Here is a 14,894-nt window from a genome sequence, read left to right on the forward strand (position 1 = left end):
CTAAGCAAACATTCTACAATTATGGATCATTCGCATCGTAAAAAAAGCTACATCAAAATTTTTTATCATAATTTGTGTCATGAAAATACGACATCGAACATTATGCTCTCTCGGAGTCATTCACATTGCAAAGAAATCATATCAAAAATTTTCATTCTAATTCATATCGTAAAAATGAGAATCCTTATCCGACACTAGTTTTACAAGATCATTCGCATGAAAAGAAAAAAAAAATCTGAATTCATGGACTGATCATCAAATTTTGATACTAGCAGGATTTGAGTAGTATATGTTTTTGTTGGGGGTGTTTAAGAGTTAGACCTCAACGCTCATAACCATCCTGCGCTACACTCCACCAGCACGAGTCCCTACCAGCGTATGAAAGCGTCCTATCTATTGCTCACATGCCGAGAGATAGGCACATTAGACCCATCTCTTTTTGACCAACACCTCTATAATTGAAGAGACGGCCACGCAACCGACCCAAGCCGGCGTCGCAGTGACAGACAGACTCTCTTCTTCTCTCTCTCTCTGTCTCTCCCTCCCCCCCCCTTTGCAGATAAACCAAACAACGAGCGGAAGCAATAATAATAACTCCCCCGCTCTGATTTTTGCAGCACACCCCTCATATGGAGGCGGCGAGCGCAAAGGAAGCTTCAAGAGGCATCCTCCACCACCCTTCGCCGCCGCCTCCCTCGATCTTCCGAAGGTAATCTTCTGCGACTGATCACTCTAACTGAGGCGCGCTAGGGTTAGGGTTTGGGCCAGGCCTCCTCTCGATCGGTGGCTGGGAGAGGATGGGGTCGGATCTGATCCTACTTACTCGGCTATTCCCTCCCGTTTTTGGAGGGTTCCGGGGGGTTTATTAGCGGCGGATCCCGGAAGGTGTCGACTTTCTTTGTCTTTTGTTCCTGTTCGATTCCTCTTTCCTTGTTCTAGGGTTCGCTCTTTTGATCGTGAGTGATAGTGGATGATAGAAAGGGTCTTCCTTTTTGTTTTTTCGAAAGGGAGAAATTTGTTATAGTTTTTTTTTTAATTGGTGGTGGGATTTATAGGATGGAATTGTGAGGATTTCATGTGGTTGTGGATCTCGAATCTTGATAGATAGATAGGAGCCGAAGAGGAGAGAAGAGGTGATCGAGGGAAGAAGAGACGGAGAGGGGCGAGCGAGAGCACGCCATGGGGGAGTCCCTTCTTACTGCTCTCTCCATGGACCATCACCACCACCACCACCACCACCACCCCTCGACCCTTCTGTCCATGGACCCCAGCGGCGTTTCTCAGCCGTCACTCGCTGCAGCTTCCGCCCATGACGACTACGACCATGAGCTTCTGGGCCAGCAGCGCCCGCAGATCACCCTCTCCGGCCCTCCTGACATCAATCTTCCACTCGCCGGTGACCGCTCCCCTCCCCAACAGTCGTGGAACCCTGTCTCCTGCGACATGCTGGATGTCCGCCTCGGAACCCAGGTGTATGACGCTGACACCGCGCTCAACCTCCCCAAGGTTGGGATCATTCCTGCCGGGGGGCGCAAGTGCGCCAAGCGAGGGGATAGCATTTGGGGTGCATGGTTCTTCTTCAATTTCTATTTCAAGCCTGTGCTCTCTGAGAAGTTCAAGGGCAAGATCATCCATGATGCAAATGGCTTCTCGGGTTTCGATAAGTCCGACCTGTGTCCTGATGTGTTCCTTGTTCAGCATGACATGGAGAATATGTACATGTGGGTGTTCAAGGAGCGACCGGAGAATGCACTTGGAAAGATGCAGCTGCGGAGCTACATGAACGGGCACTCGCGTCTTGGGGAGCCTCAGTTCCCATTCAGCGTCGACAAGGGCTTTGCAAGGTCACATCGGATGCAGCGCAAGCAGTATAGGGGGCTGTCAAATCCACAGTGTGTCCATGGAATTGAGGTCGTGTGGTCACCAAACCTTTCTATGGTTTCCGAGGCGGATTGCAAGAAGTGGGTGGATCTTCTTGGGAGGGACCTGAATTTCTCGATTCCACCGGAGGCTAGTGATTTTGGGTCATGGAGAAATCTTCCGAGCACTGATTTTGAGCTTGAAAGGCCACCACCTCCTTTAAAGAATATTTCTCACCTTAATTCGAGGAAATTGCTTAATGGCACAGGCCTTAATCTGTCAACACAACCATCTCATGCAGGTGGAGATTGTATGGACCTTTCACCAAAATGCAGCAAACGCAGGAAGGATTTTTTCCCCCACGGGACAGATGAGGACTGCTGCTTGAGTAACAACTCATACTGCCAAGATATGGAAATTCGCCCTGCTGAACCGTCATGGGTAAATGAGTTTACGGGTGTTATGAGGCATGCGTGTGGACCGGTGACTGCTGCGAAGACAATATATGAGGATGAAGAAGGGTATTTGATCATGGTTAGCTTGCCTTTCTCTGACCAGCAGAAGGTGAAAGTCTCTTGGAAAAACAATCTTACTCATGGAATAGTAAAGATATCATGTGTCAGTACTGCTCGGATGCCTTACATAAAAAGGCATGATAGAACCTTCAAGCTGACAGATCCTTCCCCGGAACATTGTCCTCCAGGGGAATTTGTGAGGGAAATACCTCTTGCTACACGAATTCCTGAAGATGCCAATCTGGAAGCATACTACGATGAGACGGGAACTGTTTTGGAGATTATGATCCCTAAACATCGAGTTGGATCTGAGGAACATGAAGTTCATGTGTGCATGCGCCCTCCTCATCTTGGATCCAATGAACTTTTGTTATCTTGAATACGGTAATGTGGTGTGTAGTTGTGGCTATGGTCAGTTTCATTGTCTACTAACACGTTTATGATAAGAGGAACTGATGCATTTAAAGTTTATCCTTAGCATGCATGCGGCCTTCTGCAACTGGCTTTTGCTGATTGACTTGGTGCTGTCTTTTGTTTGTTTGGAAAATAAACTGGGATGAGACTGGAGCTGCAGGCATACAGTATATAAGAAAAGTGGTATTGTCTAATTATAACTTTGTGGACTTCTCACGTCTGGACTGGGGAATTAAGACAGATTATAAATTCTTCTGTTTCACTTTGCCCCTTACCTGATTATTTTGTGGGTAAAGCTCTGCTTTTGGGGCTCGTCAATGTGTTTACATCCAAGTCACACTAGTCTCCACAGAACATGTTGAGTCAAAAACTGTATAGTTATTTGTATTCGGTACTTTAAGGTGGTAGTATTATGATGTTGATTCATAAAGGAACTATCTTTTGTATTTTCTAATTCTGAAACTGTCAATAGTTTGGTATCATTTAACAGAAACTTTTCTAAGTGAAACCGCTGAATATCACTTTACAGTATGTTGCTTGTTTCCTTCTTGCGGTGATCATAAGTTTGCCGTCGTCGGATTAACCTTGGTACATGGACATAGGTTTATGATTTGCAAAAAGATGCAATTACTGTTAATCAGATCTGAGAACTCTACAGCACTTGCTAGCTGGAGTTTTTCTGTCATTATGATATATGATGTTCAGTTGCTGCAGCTTTCTTTTTTTCCTGTAGAAGTATGCCAAACCGGTGCCTGTAATTTGTGTGCCTTTTTCCTGTACAAGTGTATCAAACCAGTGCCTGTAATTTGTATGCTTCTTTTTTTTTTTGGGTAATCTTCCTGACTATTGTTTGGTCACTTGAGATTTCTTTATAGATTAATGTTTTTGTTAGAATTGCTTGTAGTGATGACATGACTTATAGAGACATTTCATTGTCAAATGTGAGGTTACAATGAAACATTTGCATTCAGATCTTACCTATACTTTGTATTCCTTATTAACAAACGAAGGATCAAACAAGTGCAGAGCTTTGTTTTGTTGTGTTTGGAATTGAGATAACTTGTCGATATTTGGGACCCAACAGATGAGTATCACCACCATGTTTAGTAGGGTCTATTTTCTAACTGGTATACTCTATACAAGAAAGCTTCCTTTTAAATATGATTTGGTATTTATAGTGTGGAAATTAGGAATGAATATAATGTGCCAACTCTCAAAGAATTGCTAATATTGCCTTTAGTTAATACATTTATTTGTTACATGTGAAATGCAGATACATTAACATCAAAAGTAGAATGATGAATGTGCTGGTTTAATGGTATGGAGGATATCATGGTGGAGCCTGACTTTTCTGCTTCCAAGCAGAATCAATGATATTTAGAAAGTAATTGGCAAGATGGATCACTTTCTTCATTTGCCTAGGTATGTGATCTTTTATGGTACAAGCTTTTAGTGTCTGGTTATTGGAAATCCTTTATATTGATTTAAGATCAATGTAGTTGTGCTAATAAAGGTAGAAACCATAATCTTTATTTCTTTTATGAGTTTGCCTTGGAAGCAAACTCATGATGCCATCATGATGAAAATTGATGAGAAAAAGAGGGAGAATGGTTACTAAATTCTTAATTATGATAGACCACATATCAACTGAATGTGGCTCTGCAGGTGAGCAGATACAAGTTTCTCAAGTGCATCGGGATGGCTTGCAGTATTATGATCTGAGTTTGCTGGTCACAGGCAAAGACTTGTGTGGTCTCATTTTGGTGACGCAGTCTGAGATAAGATGGCCACCGAAGCTTAAAGATGGTACACGAGCCAAGAAGGTTTGATGACATTTGTACTACTGTAGGTTGTTTGCCATGTCCGGCTCTCATCCTATTTCTCATGCTTTGCCGTTCCCTGTCTGCCGTCGTGGCGCTGTTGTTTGTTTGCTTTCGATTACAAGATCCGTGCTAACCACAGCGATGATCGTCTCTCCCGCTCGGACTGAGATTTCGAGAAGACGAGTGCTTCAAGATTCGTGAAAGAAGAAATCATACGACGAGCGTTTGTGATGAATTCTGTTAGGACGTTTAATCAATACCCTCAAACAGTTAATCTTTTTTGAGAATTTGAGAAGAAGAACGCTTCAAGATTCGTGAAAGAAATCATACGGAGCCTTTGTGATTAACTTTGTTACGTCGTTTAGTCAATACCCTAAAACAAGTAATAATTTCTTTTTCCCAAAGGATAGGTAGTGAAAATTTACTTTCTTTTTTCATGAATTTTGTCATCAATCGTTGATATTTTTTCATGAATATATATATATATATATAGAGAGAGAGAGAGAGAGAGAGAGAGAGAGAGAGAGAGAGGTTGGCAATTAGATGCAACAACCCTTCCAACTCAGATACTAATAGAAGTAAGTGTATGACCATGGATCAACCATGTATATAATCAATTTATCGTAAGGATTTGGTCTAAGTGGATACAAAGTAGGTAGATTTGACGTAACAAACCCTCCCAATCCAATGGAATATGGTTTCTTATATATATATAAGTTGGTAGAAGATGGGTATCTCGTGACCTACCTTCCTAATGCCTCATGCTCGCTCTCTCTCTCTCTCAGCTTCTCTGCTATAAATGACTTGCTTCCCTCGAATACATCTGCTGTGTTCCTTTCTTCCTCTTAATCGCTCCCCCTAGCTCGTCAACACAAAGGCTTGCTTTCATGGGAATCTTCTCACTAGTGACAGGGTTACCAGGGCCAAGCGGCTTCGGATCGTCTTCCACAGCAGAGCAGGTGACCGAAGGCGTCGACGCATCCAACCTCACCGTCATCATCACGGGTATGCTTCCTTCTCTCCATGATAAGCTTCCACTGGTTAACCTCATGCAGGAAACTGTCACGTCCACAGGCGGTGCAAGCGGCATCGGCGCAGAGACCGCAAGAGTCTTCGCACTTCGCGGTGCCCATGTCATCATTGCAGCCAGGAACATGGAGGCTGCCACTGATGCGAAGCAGCTTATCCTAAAGACCACTCCATCTTCCAGGGTGGATCTCTTAGAGCTCGATCTCAGCTCACTGAAGTCTGTGCGTGCCTTCTCGGACAAGTTCCTCTCCATGGATCTTCCCCTCAACATCTTAATGTACTCCCCGTCTTCGTATCATGAGTTACCCCTCGTAGCTTTGATGTTTCTGGCACTGACTTCGATTCCGCACTGTGCTTGTAGAAACAATGCCGGCGTCATGTTCTGCCCTCACCAGCTCTCTGAGGATGGAACAGAGATGCAGTTCGCTACAAATCACATAGGTGATCTACATCTTTCTCTCAAAGCTTATCACAGGGAAGTTTGAAATGCTTTGTTCCCTCAATCTTTTGCCATCAGGCCACTTTCAGCTGACGAATCTTCTTCTTGAGAAGATGAAAAGCACTGCGAGGAAGACAGGAATCGAAGGTCGCATTGTGAACTTGTCGTCTGTGGCTCACATATACACCTATGAAGATGGAATTCGATTTAGTGAACTCAATGAAAAATATGGGTATGTTAATTGGTTATTAGAATCATCTTTTCGGAGACGACTGATTTGGTAAATGGACTGTTGTCAGGTACTCCAGCAAGAAGGCATATGGGCAATCTAAGCTGGCCAACATATTACACGCGAATGAGCTGTCCAGGCGTCTACAGGTACTGTGGCGATCAAATGTTCTTAAGCCTCCGCATTTGGTACTCGAAAAGCTGAGCAGAGCAATCTGCTGTGACAGGAAGAGGGAGCAAATGTTACAGTCAACTCAGTTCATCCAGGACTCATCATGACGAACCTGATGAGGCACACCTTGTTCCTGATGAGTATGTTCTTATACCAAGCTCTCGATCATGTCCTCCTCTTTCTCTGAGCCGTCTTGTTTGCTTGCAGGGATGCTAAAGATGGTCTCATACATCCTGTGGAAGAACGTGCCGCAGGTACGACCCCGCGGATTGCTGAAGCCATGTAGGCACCTGTGGCTGTGTGCTCACATCGTTATGTTTCGGCGGTGCAGGGAGCAGCTACGACTTGCTACGTTGCGCTACATCCGAGCGTGAAGGGCGTGTCGGGGAAGTACTTCGTCGACTGCAACGAGGCGAAGCCGAGCTCGTTGGCCGGAGACGAAACCCTGGCGAGGAGGCTGTGGGACTTCAGCGAGAAGCTGGTTAAAGCCAAAAGTTGTGACCGTCGGTGATGAGAGATGCACACAGAGTTTGCTGTCTTCAACTATTTCGTGGGACTATAAGTGATGAGAACGAGATTTAATCATATATATATATATATATATATAGTTAAAAGACTCTAGGCAAGTAAATCTCTAGGCAAGTAAATGTCGTATAGGATCACCAAATCAATATTAAATTATAACCGTGTGGGTCTAATCTATTAAATTATATTTAATAAATAATAGATAAATTCTTGAGAAAAAAAACTCGTTGAGAATTTTTTATATAGCATCTCAATCTTTTTTTTTTTTAATTTTAAAGATGACAATTCTACTCTTGTCGACCATTATCTTCTGTTCAATATTATGATTCTTACATTCAGGATGTCACTAACACTAGAACACTTTATAAGTGAGTTAGCATTACGTGTGTTTGTACCCATTAGTCTTATAGAAATCCTGAGACGGTGCATTCATGGGTTGCAACAACGAGCCTTCTACCTGAGATTAAAGGGACACTGATACCTTCGCCCTCCCCGACCTCCCTCTCTCCCTTTCTCCTCCTCCTCGATCTTCATCGTCCGATGTTAACGACTTATGTTTGATCAACGGTTTAACCCAAATCCTATTTTTCCCTTCAGTAATGAATTACAAAAAAATAAATAGAATAAAACCCTTCATTAATCCATTTTCTATCACTTGCTTAAATTGCGGTTAATTCTGATACGGGAAATGACAAGCCCATGAGAGCGAGAGACGACAGGCGGCACGAGTTTGAGACACGAATCACGACGACTGCCGCTGCCGTCCAGCGCTGGCCCTCCTTTCGCGCCGCGATCCAACCACCCTCCTTCTAAGATGCGCCGGCGACCTCACCATGCGCCAGCTACTCCAACTCCACGCCAACCTCATCACCTCCTCTCCGCCCCCGGACGCCGTAGACCCCAACGTCGTCGCTGTCAAGCTCATCTGCGCCGCTGCCGCGCGCTCCAACCCCCGCCATGCCGCCCTCGTTTTCTCTGCTCTCTCCGCCCCCAACCTCGTCGCCTGGAACTCCCTCCTCCGGGCCCTTGCCCTCCACCACCTCCACCCCGTTGCCCTCCGCCATTTCCGTCGCCTCCTCGCCGCCGGCTCCCCCCTGCCCGACGAATTCACGTTCACCTCCGTCCTCAAGGCCTGCGCTGGCCTCCTTTCCAGGTCGGACGGGGAGATGGCCCACGCCCTCGTCCTGACGCGCGGCTTCGAATCCAACCTCTTCGTCCGCAACTCTCTCGTCGACATGTACTTTAAGTTCGGCCGGCCCGACGATGCACGACGCCTGTTCGATGAAATGATCACGAAGGACGTCGTTTCTTGGAACACTCTGGTCTCTGGGTATTGCTCTTGTGGTGACATCGCCATGGCGCGGAAGGTGTTTGATCGGATGCCTGAGAGGAGCATGGTCTCCTGGTCTGCGATGATTGCAGGCCATGCTCGGTCAGGCGACTTGGGCGCTGCTCGTGAGGTCTTTGATCGAGCAAATGAGAAGAGTGTTGGTTGCTGGAATGCCATGATCTCGGGGTACGCTCAGAACGAGAAGTTCTCAGAGGCCATTGCACTGTACCGCAGGATGCTGCAAATCCCGATGGCGCAGCCCAATGAAGTTACACTTGTGTGTGTTCTATCAGCCTGTGCCCACCTAGGTGCCCTTGATTTAGGAAGGTGGATCGATGGATTCATCAAGAGGAGAGCCATGGGATTGAGCCTCTTCTTGGGGAATGCACTATCGGACATGTATGCCAAGTGCGGGTGTGTAGCCGAGGCAAGATCAGTGTTCGACAAAATGGCAGAGAGGGATGTGGTGTCATGGAGCATAATCATCACTGCATCGGCCATGCATGGCCATGCCGAGGATGCAATATCTGGTTTCCACAGAATGTTAGAGAGTGGCGTGAAGCCAAATGACATCACATTCATGGGCATTTTATCTGCTTGCACTCATGGTGGCCTAGTGGATGCAGGGCTTTGTTATTTTGACATGATGACTGAGGAGTTTGAGATCATCCCAAAGGTTGAACACTATGGCTGTGTGGTGGATCTTCTCAGCCGTGCTGGAAGGCTTGATGAAGCTGAGGACTTGATAAATTCAATGCAGGTGGCACCCAATGTCATCGTCTGGGGTGCTCTGTTGGGTGGTTGCAGGATCTACAAGGACATAAACCGAGGGGAACGAGTAGTTCAACACATACTGGAGTTAGACCCTGGGCACTCGGGCAGCTATGTGTATCTAGCAAACGTGTATGTTTCGATGGGAAGGTTGGAAGATGCAGCGAAGTTTAGATTAATGATGCGAGAGAAGAGGGTGGTGAAGACACCTGGTTGCAGTTGGATTGAGGTAGACAACATGGTACATGAGTTCTTCATGGGCGATCGTTCGCATCCACAATCTGAAAAGATATATTCAATGATCAGTACATTGAGCTTAAGAATGAAGCTCGCAGGATATGTCCCCATCACATCCTTGGTTTCACAAAGCATAGATGAGGAGGAAAAGGAGAATGTGCTGTCGATGCACAGCGAGAAGTTAGCTGTAGCTTTTGGGCTCATCAGCACAAAGGATGGTACCACAATTCGAGTTGTGAAGAATTTGCGGGTTTGTAATGATTGCCATGAAGCCATGAAGGTCATCTCAAGAATTGTCTCACGGGAGATTGTTCTGCGTGATCGAAGTCGGTTCCACCATTTCAAGGAGGGTCAATGTTCTTGTAAAGACTACTGGTAGTGATCCTTAAAGACGGGGCAACAATTTTCCACTTTGAAAGAGGGAAGTCAATTGCTGTGCCAGAAAGTTAAAGATTGTTCCAAATTTTGATACCTACAGATGTCTGCAAAGCCACATTTCACGTATTGATGAAAGTGATTACTGACTTGATGAAGGGAGTGCCAATACGGTTGAAGGATCTTTGAGAACAGCCATGGAATGACTGGAGTTAGATCCTGGACATTAGGGCAGCTATTTATTGCTGGCACAAGTGTGACTTGGGTGTATACTTAATGCAAGCGGAAAGAGTCACCAAGATACCTCCTGGTCGCAATTAGATCAAGTTAAGATAAATGCGGCACATGAATTTGTACAGGGATCTATTTATATCTCATGAAAAATGATTAGTTCCCAATATGTTGGAAGTTCCTCAAAGCATAGGCAAGGGTAAAAAAAAGGAGTATGCTCGATTTGGCTGTGATGAGAAGATCGTGTGGAGTTCCGGCTCATCAGCATGACTGCTGAGAGATGGCTACCGAATTGAAACATGAAAGATGTGTCAATTTGTAGTGATGACTTTGACGGTTGACTCAGAAATTAGTCTAATTGGAGCCTTTTGGTTGAGATCAGCTTTCAGCATCCAAAGGAGAGGGAATCATCCTGCAAAACGTTACTGGTAATAATTTTAAAGATGGATCATCCGTTCTACCATCAGAAAAAGCAGAGGAACTTCTGTTATTGTAGAAGATGTTTAACCTCAGAAGTTACACATCCATCAGGCAGTTTGGCACATCTTTACTGCTGCTCCTACGACACAGCAATGAACTTAGTGCTCGATTTTTTGATGAGAAGATGGTGTAGATTTCCGGCTCATCAGCATGATTGCTGAGAGATGGTAACAGAGTTGAAACGTGAAAGATGTGTCAAGTTGTAGTAATCACTTTGAAGGTTGACTCGAAATTAATCTAATTGGAGCTTTTTGGTTGAGATCAGCTTTCAGCATCCGAGGGAGAGCGAATCATCCTGCAAAACATTACTGGTAATAATTTTAAAGATGGATCATCTGTTCTACCATCAGAAAAAGCAGGAACTTCTGTTATTGAGAAGATGTGTAACCTCTGAAGTTAGACATCAATCAAGCAGTTTGGCACATCTTTACTGCTGCTCCTACGACACAGCAATGATCTTAGTGGTGGTATCTTCGGCCTCCGTTCACATCACGCATGGAAGAGCCATGACCAGACTGGAATATTAAATTAAACTTTATGATTATTAGTATTTTAATTTAAAGTTTTAGTCAAGATAGGTATCATTATCATAATTGAAGTCATAACTTTGTGAGCAGAGATTGTAATATGAGCCTTTAGTTTTCAAATTTTTTATTTTTCCTCTATAATTTCTTGATCTTCATGAACTTTTCAAGAAAATTTGACCAGAGATGGTAATATGAGCCTTTAGTTTTCAAATTTCTTTATTTTTCCTCTATAATTTCTTGATCTTCATGAACTTTTCAAGAAAATTTTCAACATGATATTGGAACAATTATTTTTCCTAATAGGATGGATTTATACATCAAATCTTATGGCATCCTACCATGGATGGTCATAATGTATTCGGATCGTTTATTGTTTTTATTTATTTATATATATGTTTGGTAACATGTTTTATCTTGTTTTTATGTATTATTGCTTGAAAACTATAAGCAGAAATAGTTTGCAAAGCTCTAGAGCAACCATTCACTAGAATGAGTAAAATTATCTCAAAATAGCTCAATTTTTATTTGTTATGGTCTATTTTCTATAGGTTGCGATGTAAAGAAAAACATCAATCATCTTAGTATCTCAAAACCCCTTAGGTAGTACCTAGATGGTGGTTTGGGATAGTATTGGGCATTGGTTGAATTCACAAGGTTTCATGTTAGGTATAGAGCGTTCAAGTTATTAGTAATGCTTTTCAGCTTAACGAATGCTTTGGTCATATTATGCACTCTCATGGACCAACTATGTAATGAGTATGTGGAGAAGTTTGTGATCATCTATTTGGACGATATCATTGTTTACAGCTAAACACTTGAGTAACATGTCAAGAACCTTCGAATAATTTTCAATGTTTTTAGGGATAACATTTTTTTCATGAAAATGGAGAAGTATTATTTTGCTCAAATAAAGATTTTATTCTTAGGATATCGAATTGACGAAGGTTCCATTCGAATAAATAAATCAAAGTTACAACCTGTGGTGGAGTAGCAAACACCACAAAAGGTACTAGAGCTGAGATTCTTTCTTGATTTCATCAACTATTATTTGTGCTAATGTAGTTGTGCGCTCATAGTGCACAACTCTATTGATGAAGTTGCTAAAGAAGGAGTAGCCTTATCAATGCTTAGACAAATATGAAACGACATTCTAAGACCTAAAGATTGTTGCATTAAAAGAACCAGTACTCAAATTGATGGACTATAGGAAACCTTTTAAAGTCCATACAGATACTTTGAACTTTGCTATTTGAGGAGTACTTATGCAGAAAGGTCAACTGGTGGCCTACGAGAGCCGCAAGCTCAACGAGATCGAGTGGTGGTATCCAATGCACGAGAAGGAGATAATAGCGGTGATTCACTGTCTACAAGTTTGGCAATACTATCTTCTCGAAATACAATTTGTGCTAAGAATGAACAATATCGCATTGAGTTACTTATAAACTCAAAAGAAGTTCTCCGTAAAGCAAGCATGGTGGCAGAACTTCATGGATATGATAATAAAGTACAATCCCAAAAGAGCAAATGTGGTAGCCAATGCATTAAGTAGAAAAGTGGAGATGATAAATGCCATGCAATTGGAAGGTGGAGGCCAAACAAGTTAGCTATATCTAACTTCCTTTCCAATATTAGGAATGGATTGTATAGTGATCCATACATAGTAACCCTAATGCAACTAATCAAACAAGATAAGATACGACGATTTTGGGTCCAAAAAGAACTCATCTACACCAAAAGGAGTAGAGTTTCTATTCCTTAAACGGACAATATAAGACATGAACTTTTGAGAGTGTCATAGTTTCCTTTGGGTAGGACATTTGGGTATTCACTGAACATTAGCTCTTGTAAAGAGGGCATTCTATTGACCGGAGACGGGGACTGATATGAAAAAATATGTTCAGACCACTTATTAATAAGATAAGATAGAGCAACGAAAGTTGATGAGACTTTTGGAGTCGTTGCCTATACCAGAAAGGATGCAAGAGAGCATTTTCTTGGACTTCATATCAAGATTGTCGACAATAAGAGAGAGTTAGTTCGATACTCGTGGTGGTTGATCAATTTTCAAAATATATAACATTCATTATTTAACTCCTACACTACTCAATAAAGAAGGTGGTCAAATTGATGATGAAGAATGTGATTAAGTATTAAGAGGTCTCACACGATATCATTAGTATTCGAGATGTGTGATTCTTAGGGTGATTATAGATTGAACTATTTAAATTACTGAGATCTAAGTTATTCTTTTTCACAAGTCTCCACCGGATAACCAAACTATAAAAAATAAATTCACTCTGTTGAGCAATATCTTTAGCACCATGTGAGTGCCAACTAACGAGATTGAGTGAAGCTGTTTGACATAGTCCAATTCTCCTATAACTTGCAATAGAGATCTACATCTAACAATAGCCCTTTCGAGATCATTATGGGATAGCAGTTGTTGATTTTTCAAACCTTAGCGATCAATTATATCGAAAGTAGTCCGTCGACTTATCACTTTACTTACATGGAGAAGATGACTAAAAGTTGAAGAAGTCGGTATATTTAAGAAGGCGTCCATAGGGGGTTTAAAGTCAATGACTTAGTGTTATTGAAACTCCAACCATAAAGTGCACAAGGAACTCGTGCAAAGACCCTTCTGAATTATCAATAGTGTCAGCAATGTCTTCTACAAGTTGTTACTATCGATCGATGTAGCTCAAAATTCATAATATCTTTCACGTAAATGACTTAAAAGCCTACCACTTAGATCGATAAGATGTTTCCTGAAGCGTTCCAACTTGGCTACCATTGACCTTAGCCTCCTATAAAAAGTGAGTTGAAATCATTTTAGTAGATCGTAAGACAAAGCTACACAACAAAGCAAAGCAGATTGAGTACTTGATGAAATGACAAAAAAATCCCCAAACAAAAGCTAGTTGGAAGTACGAAGACACCTTATGACATGAAAAAACGATCATTAAGGACTACTAGTAAGCATCGACAAGGGTATTAATAGTTTAAATGGGAAAAAATGTCACAGGCAGTTATTGCACACCCATAACGCCTTTGTCAATAGACTAATTGTCGCTTTTATTTGCTTATACATATGTTGAACGACATTTTTTATCTTGTTTTCATGTGTTTTTACTTGAAAATTATAAACAAGAAAAGTTTACCGACAGTATAGAGTTTGCAAGACTATAGAATGACCACTAACTATAATTTAAAAAAGCCCTAAAATGATATAGTTTCGTGCGAGCCTAAAATTAGGAAGAAAAATATCAGTTATCTTAGTAACTCGGAAAAATATCAATTATCTTAGTAACTTGGAATCCACAATCCGTGGCACCTAGCTAGATGGAGATTTGAGGTAATGTTGGGTGTTAATTAAAATCACACGCTCAACACCCGATGAACAATTATTTGCATGGCTTATTTTTTTGTTTTTTCTCTTATACATTAAGTATTTATTGAATTGCTTATAAGGCTCTTAATTTATTGAATTGCTTATAAGGCTATCATCTTCACGATACATCACCCATCGCCCATATTTGAACTACTCAATTTGCTCTTTCCAGATCATACCTAATCTTTTATGATCCGATAATGTAAAAATAACAATGCCAATACTATTGGAGTGCGTGAACAGATCAGACAGACACCCGTTTGGGTGCAAATCCACGGGCTTCTATGATTGCATTAGGAGAACTAATAAAATCAAGATATCATAAACATCTTAGTTTTACTATTAATCTTGAAGATACAAGAAATTTTGTTTTTTCAAAAAAGGACCGATCTATTGGCAAATCAGAAACATCAAGAACAGATTGTTCCAAGCAAACCGAATACTGGTGAGACATTAAGTTCTCCAAAACATGGTCCATGACCAAACAACAACATAAAGGCCTCGGTTCTTAGTTCCTGGAACTCGAAATCACCGTAGCATTCTCATG

General features: G+C 42.1%; 3 protein-coding genes across 6 annotated transcripts; all 3 read left to right on the forward strand.

Annotated features, from left to right (window-relative positions):
- The first annotated feature begins 433 nt into the window (after positions 1-433).
- On the forward strand, positions 434-4,751 carry LOC108951740 (uncharacterized). Of its 3 annotated transcripts, none has more exons than XR_010481395.1 (3): positions 476-2,759; positions 4,063-4,211; positions 4,425-4,751. XR_010481395.1 is itself a non-coding variant. In XM_065091126.1 (2 exons), the coding sequence occupies exon 2, from the start codon at positions 1,180-1,182 to the stop codon at positions 2,752-2,754; it is 1,575 nt and encodes a 524-aa protein (XP_064947198.1). In that variant the 5' UTR covers positions 434-533; positions 618-1,179; the 3' UTR covers positions 2,755-2,846. The 3 variants fall into 3 exon arrangements, 1 of the variants encoding a protein (XP_064947198.1); XR_010481394.1 differs by having other exon boundaries at positions 4,455-4,751; XM_065091126.1 differs by lacking the exons at positions 4,063-4,211; positions 4,425-4,751 and having other exon boundaries at positions 434-533; positions 618-2,846.
- Positions 4,752-5,196: 445 nt separating this feature from the next.
- Positions 5,197-7,343, forward strand: LOC135597739 (short-chain dehydrogenase TIC 32 B, chloroplastic-like). 2 transcript variants are annotated; one of them, XM_065091128.1, is made up of 8 exons: positions 5,197-5,617; positions 5,687-5,918; positions 6,003-6,082; positions 6,159-6,312; positions 6,389-6,458; positions 6,536-6,620; positions 6,688-6,734; positions 6,812-7,343. In XM_065091128.1, exons 1-8 carry the CDS (start codon positions 5,500-5,502, stop codon positions 6,989-6,991), a joined length of 966 nt encoding a protein of 321 aa, XP_064947200.1. In that variant the 5' UTR covers positions 5,197-5,499; the 3' UTR covers positions 6,992-7,343. The 2 variants fall into 2 exon arrangements, with proteins under 2 accessions (XP_064947200.1, XP_064947199.1); XM_065091127.1 differs by having other exon boundaries at positions 5,212-5,617; positions 6,380-6,458.
- A 348-nt stretch (positions 7,344-7,691) lies between these two features.
- LOC103972313 (pentatricopeptide repeat-containing protein At1g08070, chloroplastic-like) lies at positions 7,692-11,167 on the forward strand. Its single transcript, XM_009386610.3, has one exon. The coding sequence runs from the start codon at positions 7,839-7,841 to the stop codon at positions 9,720-9,722; it is 1,884 nt and encodes a 627-aa protein (XP_009384885.2). The 5' UTR covers positions 7,692-7,838; the 3' UTR covers positions 9,723-11,167.
- The last annotated feature ends 3,727 nt before the right edge of the window (positions 11,168-14,894 follow it).

This window comes from Musa acuminata, chromosome BXJ1-11 (assembly GCF_036884655.1).
Source record: "Musa acuminata AAA Group cultivar baxijiao chromosome BXJ1-11, Cavendish_Baxijiao_AAA, whole genome shotgun sequence".
Taxonomy (NCBI): Eukaryota; Viridiplantae; Streptophyta; class Magnoliopsida; order Zingiberales; family Musaceae; genus Musa; species Musa acuminata.